This window comes from Opisthocomus hoazin, chromosome 8 (genome assembly GCF_030867145.1).
Source record: "Opisthocomus hoazin isolate bOpiHoa1 chromosome 8, bOpiHoa1.hap1, whole genome shotgun sequence".
Taxonomy (NCBI): domain Eukaryota; kingdom Metazoa; phylum Chordata; class Aves; order Opisthocomiformes; family Opisthocomidae; genus Opisthocomus; species Opisthocomus hoazin.
Window position 1 is genome coordinate 20,402,237 of NC_134421.1, and position 16,818 is coordinate 20,419,054.

At 35.9% G+C, this 16,818-nt stretch overlaps 1 protein-coding gene across 11 annotated transcripts in view; it reads left to right on the forward strand.

Moving 5' to 3' along the window:
* Positions 1 to 16,818, forward strand: part of ANKS1B (ankyrin repeat and sterile alpha motif domain containing 1B) — a 457,460-nt gene that overhangs the window by 46,504 nt on the left and 394,138 nt on the right. For 9 of the 11 annotated variants that reach the window (XM_075427661.1, XM_075427668.1, XM_075427657.1 and 6 more), the window contains exons 2-3: positions 7,062 to 7,142; positions 11,278 to 11,434. The exons of 1 other annotated variant lie outside the window; for it this stretch is intronic. In XM_075427661.1, coding sequence (XP_075283776.1) covers positions 7,062 to 7,142; positions 11,278 to 11,434 — 238 coding nt within the window. Of the gene's footprint in view, positions 1 to 7,061; positions 7,143 to 11,277; positions 11,435 to 16,818 lie in introns of those variants that run through there. One more of the 11 variants, XM_075427664.1, reaches the window with a different exon arrangement.

The following is a 16,818-nucleotide window of genomic DNA, read 5'->3' on the forward strand; positions in this document are numbered from 1 at the left end:
TTCAGTCACAACAGATATAGCAGGAATGCTCTGGGAAGGTGGACATTATTAAGTAGCTATTGATGCTCATACTTTAGACAGGCTAGATGGGAGTCAATTTCTCTTCTTTTTCTAATTTGTCTTCACATTTCTGTTCCCACTTAACATTCAAAAAGGGTTATACCTATACTGGAGGCTTCTACAACAGCTGGGAGGAAGAAACCTTTCTCTGCCTTTTAGAAAGGCATAGAATCACAGATAGACATCCCAGAAGCATCCCAGTAATATTTTTTGTGAATGTCTACTGTATCTCCCTAATGAGGAATCAAATGGCTCTCTATATGCTACTTTCTTAGCTTATCCCAACTTGTTCAAGTTTCAAAGTGTCCTGGTTTCAGCTGGGTAGAATTATTTTCTTCCCAGTAGCTTCTGTGTTTTGAATTTAGTATAAGAATGTTGATAATACACTGATGTTTTCAGATGTTGCTAAGACATCAAGGACCTTTTTTCAGCTTCCCATGTTTAGCTAATGAGCAGGTGTACAAGAGCTGGGAGGGAGCATAGCCAGGCAGCTAACCCAAGCTGGTCAATGGAAATGTTCCATACCATAGATGTCATGCTCAGTAAATAAATGGGGGTTGGCCAGGGGTCAGGGATCCACAAGATCCACAAGTTCTAAGAGTTCCATGATTGCTGCTTGGGGGCTGACTAAGCAATCGGTCGTCAGGCAGTGAGAAAAATTGTATTGTGTGTTGCTTGTTTTGCATATTCATTATTATTATTATTATTGTTATTATTATTAATTTCTTCCTTTGTTGTCTTATTAAACTTTTTTTATCTCAATGCATGAGTTTTACTTTTTGTCCATTCTCCTCTGCATCCCACTGGGCTTGGGAAGGAGTGAGTGACTGGCTACATAGTCCTAGTTACCAGCTGCCGGGTTAAACCACAAAACCAAGTTGAAGTGCATAATTCCTTGACAGGAAAGGAATGGAGATATCTGAGCAGAATGTCTGTATCTTTCTCATATGCTGTACAGGAGAATTCTTACACGTATGCTGCGCAGAATTTCCCTTATTTCTGGAAATCTTCATTACCAAAGAAATGGGGAGGCTGGATTTACCTTTAATTATTATCTGCACTCCATTCCAATAATAATTTCATGTTACTGTGATAAATCTGAAGCTATGGAATATAGGCCATACCTGTAGATCTTGTACAAATAATAATCTTGTAAAGCCCTTGCCTTTGCTGAAACAAGATTTGTTGGATTAACTTGATCATACACCTATAAAAAGGAAGAACGACCTGTGATTTGTGATCTTCTCTGTTTTGATCACAGGCAATGCAGACTTGCAATTAAATTCATTCATTAAATGACATCTAGCTGTTAGGAGACTTCAAGGTAACAGTCCGTAGATATATGGACTCACATTTTCCCACTGAGATGATAGATAAAGTTTTGCATAAGCTACTGAAGGAGGAGGTAGCTTGTGGTAAGTAACTCTACCTCATTATCAGAGCACTACACAGGATTGAGACCTGCTAGTATAGCAGCCACTCTCAGTACAGTAAGAAGTCAATGTTGTATAATAAATAATCAAACTCCTAATATTTAATATATTCAATATTTCATATTAAATAGAAATCACTTACCAATTGAACCAAATCAGAATGGAAATAAAATCACAATTCAGTGAAGTTCACCAGTTTTCCAGACTTATATTATTAATGGCCAAGACTGTAAACAGATCAAGGTTAAAGAAAACAAGTGGAGTAAGCTGCTTTAGAGCCTGAACTTGAATATCATACTTTATTGCATGAATTAGTTGACCATAGATTTTGTTGTATTATTTATATGGAGACATCTAAACAGCAGGAGTCAAAATGAGATAACACATTCCACACATTCAAAAATGAAATGTTTTTGAGTCACATTTCACACTGAAACAACAAAAGCACTTAAATAAACAATTGGAATTATATATACAATAAGCTTTAAAAATATAGTTAATATTAATTGAATTGATAATGCCTCTGCACTTCTTTTTAAGTTTTTTAAAAATAAAGTAATAATAGAATTATTTTTTAATTACAATTATTTTAATTTGGAACTTTTAACTCTCAGTTGCTACATGCAACAGCTCTTTTTAATACTGAGAAGAAGATCTAAGATAGCCTTACTGAAGACATCATCTAGGTTTGTCAGTTTAAGACCTATAGCTGCACTTTCTCAAAAAGAATCCTAAAATACATTTTATGGATGTTGTTTTTCCATGTACATCTTTTGAGTGCGTTATTATTATTTATTAATTATTTACTATGCTTTAATATGTGACTTTCTGAAAGGTTTTTTCCCCACTGTCACTAAAGGCAAATATTTAAATTTACTTTCCTTGAAGTAATTTGAAGATGTATCTCAAATTCAGCAAAGCAGTGCAAATAATAGGTAAAACCGTACATGAAAAAGACATACGTTCATTTTGCAGGATAACGTATGTTACATAATACTGGATTCCATCAAAGAGGAGTCTGTAGAATGAAAAAAAATCACATTTGCTAAAATGAAAAACTTCTAGATTTGATAAGTAACATTACTAATTTACATAGGTTAGAGTAACATAGTTGTCAGTTTGATTTATTTGTGCATAACATAGAGAATGGGAGCTATTTTGCTGCCATTCACAGTAAATAACATAATTTTGTGTTTGAATAACTGATGATACATATTATTGTGTAAAAGTTTGCATTTTCAAAGATGCTCTGTAAAATTGTCCATATGTTTTGTATAAACTCAGTTTACATGACTGAAAATGTGTATGAATGTAGGCAGAGCACTAATGAATATAGGAGCCTGGCTATGTGCTCTAATAACTTTAGGCAGTGTGTTTCTGTCAGATTAACAACAATAAACGTGGAAATTCTGGAAGATTTTGGCTCAGAATAACACAAATTCCTGTAATACGTATTTATTCTATGGAACACAGGAACAATAAGGAAATTGGGTTTATCTGAGGTTATTGATGTTTGCTACTGACATCAAAGGGAACAGGATGAAGCTTAGGATTTCCCAAGCAAGATGAGGTTCACTACTTATGTCCTATAGTCCTGAAGAGCAAGGCAGTCTCTAGGAAGAGCTTCCAAAGATACTGAAGACCTGGGAAAGGAGTGGGAGAGGTGAGGACTAGGCATGTGCTCTACCTCCCTCTGCCCTCAACAGGATTTAGACCCTAAAATATGCAGGCGTGAACACCATGCTCTGTCCATTTCCTCCGGAGGATCTGGTTGCATCCAGACAGTGTCATCCTCCTCCTTGCCGCTTCATTTCAGAGAACAAATAAATTCCAAAGAGAGTTACCAGTCAGTTGCTGGATAAGGTTTAAGTGAAACCAATGGGCAGACAGACACTGATGTCATCAGGCAGCTTTCTACGGCTTTTAAAGACTTTTGTCGTTGTTTTGCCAAAATATTTTCCTTTCACCTTGGCAAAATTATCATATAAAGACCACAAATACTAGTGCATGGATAATTAAATAACAATAAAATAGTATAATGAAATTATATGTACAGAGGGGAGATATGATGACAACAGATTTAAAGTTGTGACGGACATTCTGTGCAGGTATGCATGGTTCTTGTACTGTTGATTGAGAGTGTGCCTGTGTGGTGAAGATTAGCTGAATTAACTTCTGATGTCCTTACTTTTGTGTTCATATGTGTGTAGCAGCAGCCACTTCACGATTATTTTTTTGCATATACCAAAAAGCATAGCAAAAAAATCAATCAACTAACCATCTTTTTCTTTAGTGTGTCATTTTCATATCTCTTTTGAAACGCTACTCTTCATGTATAATTATCTTCAGCTCATAAAAAAGAAAAAAATGTTAATTTTCTTACTAAGTAAAGAGTATTTCCAATTAATATTTCACATCAGTTCGAAAGTTCAATATTCTTTGTCCACAGTGAGAGCAAACTGTAGTGAGAAGGTCTATCTGCTTTCGGCAATAGTGTAAGTAGCATAACAGACTTCATTTACTTTGTGCCTCACTTTGGCAAGTAGTAATGGAATAAACTAATTGATGATCATGTTCTAATTCAGCATTCTAATTTATCATTAACTAAAAACTGGTTTTTTGCCCAAAATGTAGGTTCAATTACTTTCTTAAAATTCATTAAATGATAGAAAGATTTTCCTAATTTACTGATGTACATAGGAAAATAAATTCCTAACTTACTGATGCATGTAAAATTAAGAAGTTTGATTATTGACTGCGTCAAACAATTAGGAGAAACATGTTTTTGAGAATATTCAATATTAACAGTAATCTAAAGAGCTGCTAATCTGTCAACAAACTTTCTTTTCGGGAGGTTGAATGGTAATTTGTTTTTTTCCAGGTTCTCCTCAGTGTTGCCTTCACAGTAACTATTGGAGTGTTTCAATATGCAGATAAATCAATATATTTGATAATTCCTTTTATATTGGATGTGTTTATGGTGCCAGAGAAGGGCTCTTTAGACTTTCTCTCTTTCTTCACTTTTTCTTGAAGTTAGATGCTTTTTATGGAGCTAATACACCACTAGACTTTTGCCCTGCTGTATTCTGATTACAAGAGGAGAGCTTTAGATGAACTAATCACCTGGCTGGGGGCTTTAGGGTGTCAGAATTTCTATTTACAGACTGTCCAATTTGAATTTGATTGTCAGTTATTAAAGCATAAATATCCAGTGTATATACTGAACCTGCATTCATTTTGTAGGAAGTAATGTTGCAATATTGTAGCAATGCAAGACCTCCTAGGAGGCGATTTCTGCACTGGCCCAAGGGTAAAAAGGCCTGCCGCCAAGTCCTACTCACGTCTCCTGTATTCTTTAGTTTGATAACCAAGTTCTGATTTTGAGCATGTCTTTCTGTACCCTTTGGGAGCTGACAGTGATTAGTCTGTCCATCCTGTCTCATCTCTCTGAGTCATCAGGATTTACTCACTCCCCTTTGCCCTTTGTCTCCCAACCTGAGTGCCCTGAGGAGCTTCACAGAGGTGCACTTATATACTCATTAATAAAGTTTCAGTTTTTTTAAAAAAATTCTGTATAATTTCAGTTGAAAAATATTTCCTACGACCAGAATCAGGAAGTACAACAAAGCATTACAGAGTGCTTGAATTAAAGGAGAAAATCAGGGGAGAAAAGAATTAGGTTTGATTGGGTTTTTTGGGGTGTGGTTTGTTTTTTTTTTAAAGGCCTAATGCGTCATAAATAATATATGAACTCATGGTTCCCTTGCATTTGAAAAAACAACCAACAGGCAAATCCTAACAACTGTGAACCAAAGCAAGCAAGCAAGAAAACCCAAGTAGATTAATATTCTGGTCCTTTATGTATATGACTTTCTATACCACTTTCAATTTTCTGCTTCATTCTCCTATAAGCTGGTACAAATGAAAGGAAGAAAGTAGAATCCAATAAATAAGAGAATAACTAACAAAGTGTTATGCAAAGTACGGAAGAGGTTCTAGAATATTGATAGATAAGGACTTTTTTCCTTCCAATAGATAAGGACAGCCTGTCTTTGCCGTATAAATAACATAGCTGGAAGAGCTATCATTTCAAGGACTCAAGTTTTACCTCTTCATGAAGTTAAAATAATTTCTTTTAATTGGAAAGATTAGAAGGACTTTCATAGCTGGAAGCTGCCTTCTGTGGAAAAGAACTTCTGAGCAGATTAGAAAAAAAATTATTTTTTGCTTCTTTGCACCTAAGGAAACATTTCAGTCCTGTTCTTCCAAGAAATTAAATTGCAGAGAGAGGTGAGATACCCAGCACTATGTCGAATTACCCTCATTGCAGAACATAATGTATCACACAAATAATTCTGTATGCATGCAGTATTACTCATGGGAAAACAACTGCTTACATTTATGAGCTAATTAATCATTCAAACACACATGATGAAAAAGAGACCAGTCTGCAACACCAGTAGTAAAGAATTCTTAAAAAGCATGGGCTAAGCATAACATGTCATTTTATTGATGTAGATCATAAAAAAATGTCAGTATGAAAAACTCTTTTTACCTATTAGCTTCAGATTATTTTCTTTAAACTGCAGCACTTGATTCTAAGGTATGTGAAGGGAAAATATGGCTTGCCAATGACTCTTTAATACTATATTAGAAGCTAAAGAAAACAGACTGTAATTCAGGACTCATAATCTTGTGTCCTGGAAGTTGTAATACTAATGATTGAAAACTGTGTTACAGAATAAATACATTGCTTCTGAAAAGGATACAGTCAGCTCCAAACATAGTCAGTTAGTAAAAAACCTGCTGGTACTCAATATGCATCTGGTATCCAGTGTCCAGGGTTTGAGGGCGGGTTTTGGCATTTGTTTGTTTTTTTTTTTTTTTTTTTGGTAGATTAGCAGTCACATTTTTCTACTTTGAAACAAATATCTCCTTTACTGTTTTGTGAACAGTCCATAGTAGATCATGGCACTGGTTACATGAGGCATACAATTAAGCTGCCTGTAAAATAAGTGCTATAAAATACAGAAAGATAACTCAAAAAAGGAACATTATGTATTATGTATTTTAAAATACAGTAGGTTAAAATGGGAGCTAAAATACCAGGCCAAGTAAAAAGAAGAAGTCTACCGTCCCTTTAAAGGATATGATTAGTTCTCACTAATCTTACATTTGTATGAATCTAGACTAACTGACCTAAAGTCAATGAATATATACATGTGAAAAAAGTAGTACAATATCAGATTATAACCTCAGTGTAATTACCAGAGTAATACTGGGAGAACAGTTCTAATTGAAATGACAGAACAGTTATTAGTCTTTGGGACTGCCCTACATAAAGTTCTTGACTGTTATAAAGATGAATGTGCAAAATTATTTTTATAAATAAGTTATATTGATGTGAACATGACATTTGATATTTTAAGTTCTTCTCAAGATAATTTGTCTCTTAAAGTTTAATCACATTTTTTGCAGTGATCTTTAGATTATTTTTACGTCACATTTCTGACATTTCTGTACTTACCAAGCCAAAAAATTAACTTTACAATTCTGCTTTGTTTGCAGCATCTGGCGAGGACCAAATATAAACTGCACAGACAGTTCAGGTTATACTGCATTACATCATGCAGCTTTAAATGGACACAAGTAAGTGCCTCACGTTTAGTTTTTATTTAGAATGTCATTTAACTGCTTAACTTAAAAACATGTAGCATAGCACTGAGATTTTCATAGTAAGTTGAAAAACTCTGACTTAAGAAAATAATCTTATTTCCCACGGGATACATTAATTTAAGAATTTTTGACACTGTCATTGATATCAGCATGTAGTAATGACCAATGGGAAATGCAGTTTAGAAGCTATTGATTCTATACTGGTATTTCCAGTTTCTTCCTCGATTTTGAGTAGATTTTATTATTGTTACTGCCAGTGGTGGCTCTAGTGCTTTCTAGCTGGAGGGAAATTGCGACAGAAAATTTTGTAGTATACTTGTGTGAATATGTCCACACGTATAGTGTGTTGAATGTTTAAGGAAGCAAAATTGTGAAACAAAAGAACAGTATAGATTAATCATTATGTAAGTAAAAGTAGCATGATAAGAACATTTAGTAGTTATACACTTGAAAGCAGAAAAAAATGGCTATTACCTTGTATGGGATCTCATAGCTTTTCCCTCCCTGCTGTCCGTCCAAGTTACCACATGCATGTCTCAACAAGCTTGGGGAAAGCAGGCAAAGGGGGGACTGCACAGGCATACCAGTACAGGTGAACTCTTTAAGGCATTAATGTGTCAGTAAAAAACAGTGGAAACTTGGTATAGATTTTGTTATTACACCTTGTAATTTGTTTTGTGTTACCACTGTTGTTACATGTTGCCCCTTGCTACCTCCATTGTATTGTGCTGCCAACTGCGGGTTGTTAGTAAGGCAGAATACAACAGGAAGGTTTTAATGAGGTCTATAAAGTTCTAGTGGGATGGACTCCCCTCTAACCACCGTAGGAGCTGCCCCACTTAATGCAGTGCAGCTATCCTGTTTGTAAACTGATGATGTTAACATTATCTGCATTTTCACTGAAGAAAATTTAGACCTAAAGCTTTAGGTTATTCCTCTGTGGGAGAAAAGGAACTGATCAAAACCTGATGGAAGTGAAGAGTGACTTTAATGGGATTTTGGACTGTCCAGAACATATGAATCCGTAACAACTATATGCTTAGTTTACTCATTTTGCAATTTTTGCATTCTTCCTTCTAATAATTAAAACTTCAGGTTGTGTCTTTAATTGTATTCTAGTAACCTGCATATTTTCTTTAGACCAGATTAATCTTTTGGTGAGTATAGGATATTCTGTTTCTGAATAACTAACTGCAGTTAAAATACTGTTAACTAGATATTGTGCATTTTCCAAAATTCCAGGTCTGTAGCGATATTCTGAATGTTCCATTAATATATTTTACCTCCATGTAATTAGGTCTAAATCCTTAACACAGTCTATTAAAGTCAGTCTCTTTAAAAAGGGAGAGAATCACATTTCTCTTGTTCCTGGTTTATGGATTGGTTCTTGTGCCATTGCATGTTTTCGATTGACAAAAGCCCAAGCCTTAACTTGCAAAGCCTGCTGACTTTAAATAGATGAAAATTGGTTTTAGTGTGTTTTTAATACTGACTATAAACCAATAGTTACCCAGCAAAGTGAAAATATTGCTATATAAAGACTGAATCTATCAGAGATTTCAGGTGAATCCTAGCAATATAGACTATAAAATCCCCAAACAGACAAAAGCCAAATAGTGTTTTCAGACACAGTGCAGGCCAAACTTCTGCTGAAGTCAGAGAGAGCTTCAAGATGTGAACTTATGTACAGCAGCAGATATAACTACAGCTTTTGAAAAGATCATAATGGCCACTAGCTCCTATGACCCCTTACCCTCACAGCAGGGTAAATGGCAGTTACTGACACCCTATTTCTATCTTGTTGTATTAAACTGAAATACATCGTGAGGTATTTTATGGTATATCAAGGTAGTTCAGGACCTGCTATCCAAGCCATCATACAGTGCTACAATGGTAGCACTGTCAGCAAGAATTGGACAGACACCTGGTGGCTGTAATTTCATTAGTCACCACAAATAAAAAATAAATAGCTTTACACTGTTTCAGAGTTGAAACTTGATATTCAAAATCAATATTGGATATAATCTTTTGACACAAGAGCCTTCCCACTTAGGATAAGTTCTTGCCCTTTGAAAACTTTTGGGGTTTGAATTTTTCACACTTTACATTAGGATGAACTTGAGAGATTTTGAAATTTTTCTGGAAGAGTGAGAACATAAGACTTAATGACACAATCAGTGATTCGTGGCTGGGACACTTGTTGGACACCAGTGTTCAAGTCCCTGCTTGATCCTTGTAGGTGATGAATTCCCTCCTCCTTGGTTATTCTGGGATAGTTCTCTCTCCTTTTGAAACTGTTCTGCTTTATATAAGTAATTAAATCATATCTGGGGCAGGGACTTTAATCTCAGTCTCCCTAAGTAATTTTACATAGCCCAGTAATGTTACTGGGCTAAGGACTCTCAGTCTTCTCCTCTCTGAAATTTATTTCTACAAAATAAAAAAATTCTGACAGAGAGCTAAGAAAGACTCACCCTAGAGAAGTATGATGGGTCAGGGCATTCTTGAAGGATGAAGGAGACGTAGATTCTATTTTGTAGCTTGAATGTTGCAACACATTCTTCCCAATAGTTGCTGTATATTGTCTATAGATTTCAGTTGTGGAGGGGCTTTTGCTGTTTTTCCCCCACTTAGTTCAATTTCTGTTTCCTTTGATTTGTGTCCCTTTCAAACTCCTCTGTATCTCTAGTCTTCATAAGACTCTCTACTGCAGGACCAACTATTATGACATGAGAAGTCTTTCAAACCTTACTTGTGTTAAAAAGTTTCTCTCGGGAGTCACTTTTCTGTAACTTTCTCCGTGGCAAGTCTTCCTCTAGTGGAGCTGCACTTTCTTGGTTGTTTTCATGTTATTTGACCTTGCCAGGAGTAAGCAAAATCCAGCTTAAAGTCTCTCTCAAAGCTAAGATGGGATGACGCCAGTATCTCTATGATTTCTTCTAAAGACAATTGAGAGTTTCTTCTGGCCTAGATACATTGAGTCTTACTTGCCACATTTTTCTCTCAATAGGCAATTAAATAAGGTTCCATCAAGGTTGGGAGAATGATTGCCTTGGGATATACCTTCAGTCTTAATTTGTAGTTAAGAGCTTCATTTTTAGTCATGACATAGGCTGCATTGAGCTCCCTCCCCCTGCTAATTTTTTGAGCCAAATCAGTAAGAGCCAGTGTTTCCATAGTCAGCAAAAGTGTGCGTAGAGCTGCCCACACTGGGTCATAGATGCTATAAACTTAATAACTAATGAGGCCTGGCAGTGTAAAACTATGAGAAGACAAAAGGAGAGAGAAGACAGGATTTATTTACTTTCTGACGTACTTGATAACCAATGATCATACCACACAATTGATTTTTAAGTTTAACTTTTGAAGTTAAGTACAGGAGACTGCTTAAATATCAGGGATGCAATAAACCAGCTTATACTAATGTTTCGTTTAATGTATGATAAGCCACACTGTAAGTACTGAAGGGAGTATAATAAGAATTAATATAATACAAGTTACTTTTTTCCTTACCGGCCTCAGGAAGCTGAATGTGGAAAATGAAAATAGAAGCAGTTATTCCATAGAAGATAGTATATATGTAACTAGAACATCGTTAATGTGTTTCATCCATCTTTGAGATAATGCCTTGAAAAAGCAGAAAAACTGTTACTTTTAAGCCTTACTGCAAAACCCTGTCCATAAAGCCACCCATTTGTCTTCCTGCCTCCAGAACTCGGCAATGATGGGGACAGGAGTACCTCTCTGCCTTTAGTGCCTGGAAGGTTTCTTTTGAGGGATGTGCATGTGGCCTGGACTGGCAAATTCTAAAAATGATTCTGTGGCCAGGTGATTCTGTTAAAAGAAACAGATTCAGAGAACTGATCATAATATTGTTGATGGGTATTCATAAGAAGTAAGGATCACTACAATTAGTAACAATTTGTCTATGTTTTACTGTGTATGTCATTCGTAGAAATGATTGGTCTTCATTTTTGCAGCTGTTTCGCTTGAAATACATTTTTTTTTCTGATACTCAGCGTAAAAATTTTGGTAATACATATGTTTATGTAAAAACTTAAGACAATAAGTTTCCTGTCAATTTTTAGATTTACTTCCTGTTTTCCAGGGATATAGTTCTCAAATTACTTCAGTATGAAGCATCAACTAATGTGGCAGATAATAAAGGTTACTTTCCTATTCACTTGGCTGCTTGGAGAGGAGATGTAGACATTGTGAAGATTCTCATTCATCATGGACCATCACACTCCAGAGTGAATGAACAGGTGAAGTGATAAAAAACATTTGTGTACATCATCAGAAAAGAGCAGCACGTATTCTTTAGGTCTGGCAAATTTATAGCCAGTTTTTTTTTTTTAAATCTATTTTCCATTGTTTCAGAAATTTCTTCTCCAAGCTTTATAAAATCTTCCAATGTAAGCATACCAGATATCTTTCTTCTGGACAGACACTGACCTAAAGGATGTTAGATTTAAAAAGGATGAAAAAACCTTCTCCTTGTTTCTGAAAAATTGTATGAAGACATACTCTAACTATTCATCTTTTATATATTGATGTAAATTTGCGTAAACTCTGTATCTTTTTTAGTTTATTAGATATTAAATTCCTGAAAAACTTCAAGGTAAAATTAATATTCTTGTTATATTTTTCATGTACTGTAAATGAACTGATATGCAGAGACAAATGACAAACCAGATGGACTGCATGTATGCATGTGCAGTAGAAAGGACACATAACTACTAGGAAAAAATTGTGAGAGTGTTACAGTGGGTAAGGGCAGGATAAGTATGTTGCATTCTGTTGTCAAACATATGGCCCACATTCTGTTTTCATTCTGTGTATTCTTATATGGTCTGTTTGTAGGGTTGGTATTTAGAAATAGAAAGAAGGCGATTAAAATCTGACACCCATCTTTAGTCAGCTGAACTGCTCGAGGACTGGAAGTAGGCTGTGAAATATGAGTAGTAACCATAAGCTATTGAATTTACCAGGGTAATCAGGAAGTTACTGTAATGTAAAAGTGGGCATCAGCTTCAGATTCAGATCCAAATTTTAGCGTCTGTGTTGCCATGCACCGTTTTATTCCACAGAGGTCTAGTCAGTGTCATCACAGGAGTCAATAGGATTATTCAGGTGACCAAAAGTAAGTCAGGATTCCTTTGTCCAAACACAGAAATACAGTACCTTCTAAAGTCCTGCAGTAACTGAGACATCTGCGTGGGCCTGAAGGTATGACAGAGGATGCTCAGAGTTTCCATGTCCTTGTGGTGTGGCTGATGGACTCCAGGTAGGGTACCCCTACAGCACCTCAAATGGCAAAGCACAATCTAACAAATGAATTTCACTCTCAGTGTCTACGTTAGTGTGGCCAGAAGGCAAACTGTGAGAAAATAAGATACGTTAGACCTAAATTGCAAACACTTAACCAATGTGAGACACCATTCCTTGAATAATCTATTTGATATTTGAGGTTATACACTTAGCCATTGGAATCAATTCAATAACTATGATATAAATATCAAGTATTAGTGCAGGAAATGTGCGAAAATAAAGTAATAAAATATGCCCATGTGACAGTCTTCTGGGAAATCATATAATACCCTGGCTCATCCAAGAAAAAACACAAAAAACCCCCAAAAGTTGTCATTCTGTGGTTTGAGTTGCAAATTAGGAGTTTCTCTGAGTTTCTCATTCTCGTCAGCTGTTACGTGTAGGATAAAACCGGTTGAACTGTAGGATTACCATTTGTCAAGGAGAAGTTTTTTTGGTTTTATTTCTGCAATAAAATAAAAAAGCAACTTTCTGATTACATGTTATCAGTTTGCTTGAAGAGATTCCTAATACTCTAGTGACAGAAAACTGGAAGCTATGCAGGAACTTCAGAGAGAGGTATAGTGAAAAAGGTATTTCAGTAAGATCAGAAAGAGAAATGTAAATTCAAACCTACATCTTCCCACTCCCACATATACATCCAAACTTCTAGAATATTCTTGAGCTTGATTAGGTGTGTTGTCCAGTCTCCGTGGTTTGATTGCTGGAGCACATAAGCAGGGATACATCTGATTCTATACCCCACTGACTTGAAGAAGGTCTCATCGTCAGGTCTCCTGCTGTTTATGTATTTTCGCCAAAAACTTCTTAAAGGATCATGTGTGAGCAATCCTCATAAGAAATATTGGACCTTAAGTCTCTTAAGGGAATCTTGATCACATTAAACTTTGAAGTTAAATCACGTGTGCATGGTTCTTCTGACCTTGTAAATCCCCTAGTGTTCCACTCTGGACAATGGCTAGCTTTAGTACATGGACCACTTTGCTGGCACTGACTTTCCCCTGCTAATTAGCATGCTACACAATAGAATATTATCCATGTCATTTGAATGAGAGAAATGCCATATTGATATAAAACCATCTCCACCCACATATCCTCAGATAGCACCAGAGTGGCATCCTCATCCGCATACCTATTGTACGTTCTTATGAGTCTGTAGGTTTCTGAGGCTTTTGCTTATTTGCTGATAGGCTCTATATAAGATGGCTCCTCATAGCTCTCATAGCTTCTCAGATCTGCAGAGCTGAAGCTACAGCTTGTAAGAAATTCTGGGCTATTTGTCTTTTCTTCTGAGAGTTGGGGAGAAGGACAGTCATTTTTCCTGACACTTTTTCATCACAGCAAATAATATATTTAAGTCAGACTTTTTTTCCCTGTTTTTTTTTTCTGTAAGAATCACGTTAAGGATGTATGTGCTTTCAGTTTAAGAAAATAATTCTGTTCATTATTTAAATATTGTTGGAACTGATTTGTAATACATCTTTGCTTTTCATCTGTTTTATTAGAATTCTATGTAAAAGAAATGCTTCTAAAACCTTACATAAAAGTAATGAATACAACAAAGAAGTAAATGAGAAGCTCATGACGCACAAATGTATATACATGAATTAATGGATTTAATGTGGTATACTGTAAATTAATTGAACTGCATTCTACACATTTAAAATGCAGTTAACTAGTATCATAGGATCATATTCAGCCATATCCAGCATCTAAAGCTCTGAATGCCCCCTACTGTTCCTATTACATAAAAAAACAGTGAAGAGGTGAACACTTAAATGACAATTATTTTATGGGTGTGGTGGATTGTAGACTGGCGACTCTACACATAGAAAATGGTAACAGCATAATAATTATGTAAGAATAATTCTACCACTGTTTAATACAGAAGTCTTAGTTGACATGCATGATGTATGTTTTAAATTACAAAATATAGTGAAATTACAAAACATGTAAGTGTTTAAATTTCATTGATGAAGACTTGAAAGTATGTAAATTATAAATTGAATGAAGATCAAATAGGTAGTATGAGATCAAGATTTGTTAGGAAATGAATGCCAAATATAATAAAAAGGTATGCTGTCAACATTGAAACTACTTACATATTTGTTTATGTAAAGACATCTGGGTAGCACAAACATTTATTATGGCAACTCTCATGATAAAATTACGTAATCGATGAGAAATCCTGATCTATGAAAAAATAAATTATAACAGTCACATATAGGTCAATATGTAGTGTTAGGTATTAGTGCAGGAAATCACATGCAAAAAAGGTAAATGACATCAGGAACAAATATCAAGTTCAAAATATATTTTTAATATATGTATACAGAATATGAAGAGTGAAAAATTTACAGGAAAAAATGTGAACACTTATGAAATTTCTTGGTGATGTTCTCTGTTTTGTGATTCTGCCTGTTTTTTTTTATGCACATAGCACATGTTTTTCCTTACATTTATGTATTTAATGTACTGCAGAATTTGTCTGTGCATCAAATTATACTTGTCATAAAAAACACTCACATTTCCTTAATGGTGTTTGACACTTCTTCTGAAATGAGAAGGAAAAGAGTTCAGGATGCTTAATAATTTGTAAATGCCGGACATCTAACGTATTTACTGACTTCCCCACATCACCAAAATCAAGTACAAACATTATATCCTTCTCTCAGTGACACCTCAGGGACTTCCAGAAGCACAATTCAGTTCCAAAGTAGCCTGCAAAAACAATAATTTTCATGTTCTGCATTCGATGTTTCCCCCCCTCCCCTTAAATTAGAGACTATATGTGTCTTATACTCTTTTTAGAAGAGAAAAATGTGCAGAAGCAGTCTTTTTGATTTGAGCCTATTGCAGCGATAAATTTGAGGAAAGCATGTATTCAAAGTAGTCAGCCAAATTACAGAATTACTTTTTTATTTTGTTTCCATATAAGTAAAGTTGAATTTCAGTGGGAAGTCAGTAGATTTGATTTTGATTCACACTGCGTAATTTGCAGCAGAATTTTTCCCAGTAACTTTTACAAAAATCATCTTTTTGAAAAAAATGTTACTATATAAATCCAAGTATTCTTCACATTGTTGGACAATGACATCTTTCTTTGTCATCATATTGTTCTTATATGGTAAAGATTAATTAGAAAATGTTCATAGAGTCATAGAATGGTTTGGGTCAGAAGGGACCTTCAAAGATCATGTAGTCCAATCCCCCTGCCATGGGCGGGGATAACTCTCACTAGATCAGGTTGCTCAAAGTCCTGTCCAACCTGACCTTGAACACTTCCAGTGAAGGGGCATCCACAACTTCTCTGGGCAACCTGGTCTAGAGTCTCACCACCTGCATAAGAAAAAACGTCTGCTTTATATCCAGCCTAAATCTGCCCTCTTTCGGTTTAAAACCATTGCCCCTTGTCCTGTCACTACAGGCCCTGGTAAAAAAATCTCTCTCCATCTTTCTTACAAGCCCCCTTTATATATTGGAAGGCCGCAATAAGGTCTCCCTGGAGCCTCCTCCAGGCTGAACAGTCTCAACTCTCTCAGCCTTTCCTCACAGGAGAGGTGCTCCAGCCCTTGGATGATTTTTGTGGCCCTTCTCCAACAGGTCCATGTCTTGCTTGTGCTGCAGTGCTCCAGGTGGGGTCTCAGGAGAGCAGAGTAGCGGAAGAGAATCACCTCCCTCAGCTTGCTGGCCATGATTCTTTTTATGCAGCCCGGGACAGGACTGGCTTCCTGGGCTGCAAGCACACGTTGCCAGCTCATGCCCAATTTTTCATCCACCAGTATCCCCAAGTCCTTCTCCGCAGGGCTGCTCCTAATCATTGCATTACCAAGTCTCTACTGATATTGGGGATTGCCCTGACCCAGGTGCAGGACCTTGCACCTGGCCTTGTCGAACTTCATTATGTTTACCGGGGCCCATTTCTGAAGCCTGTCAGGGTCCTTCTGGATGGCATCCCTTCCCTCTAGCATGTCAACTGCACCACTCAGCTTGCTGTCCTTGGCAGACTTGCTGAGGGTGCGCTCAGTCCCACTAGCTATGTTATTGATGAAGAGATCATTCCTTTCTCTGTCTTGGATATATTGTTTCTTTATTTTTTTCTCTATTTAATTCTTTAATCAATAAAGCCTTATTTTTGTATCCTTTTTTTTTTTCTCTAGTTGTCTATTCTTGAGTATATTGAGTATATAAGAAGACTTAGTCAAACTCTCCCATTTCTCCATCCTTCTTTAACTTAAATTCTTCTTTCATACATGAGGCAATAGCACAAAGCTTCTCATAAAAATAAGTCTTATTCAGTTACTTGGCATTGGCATTA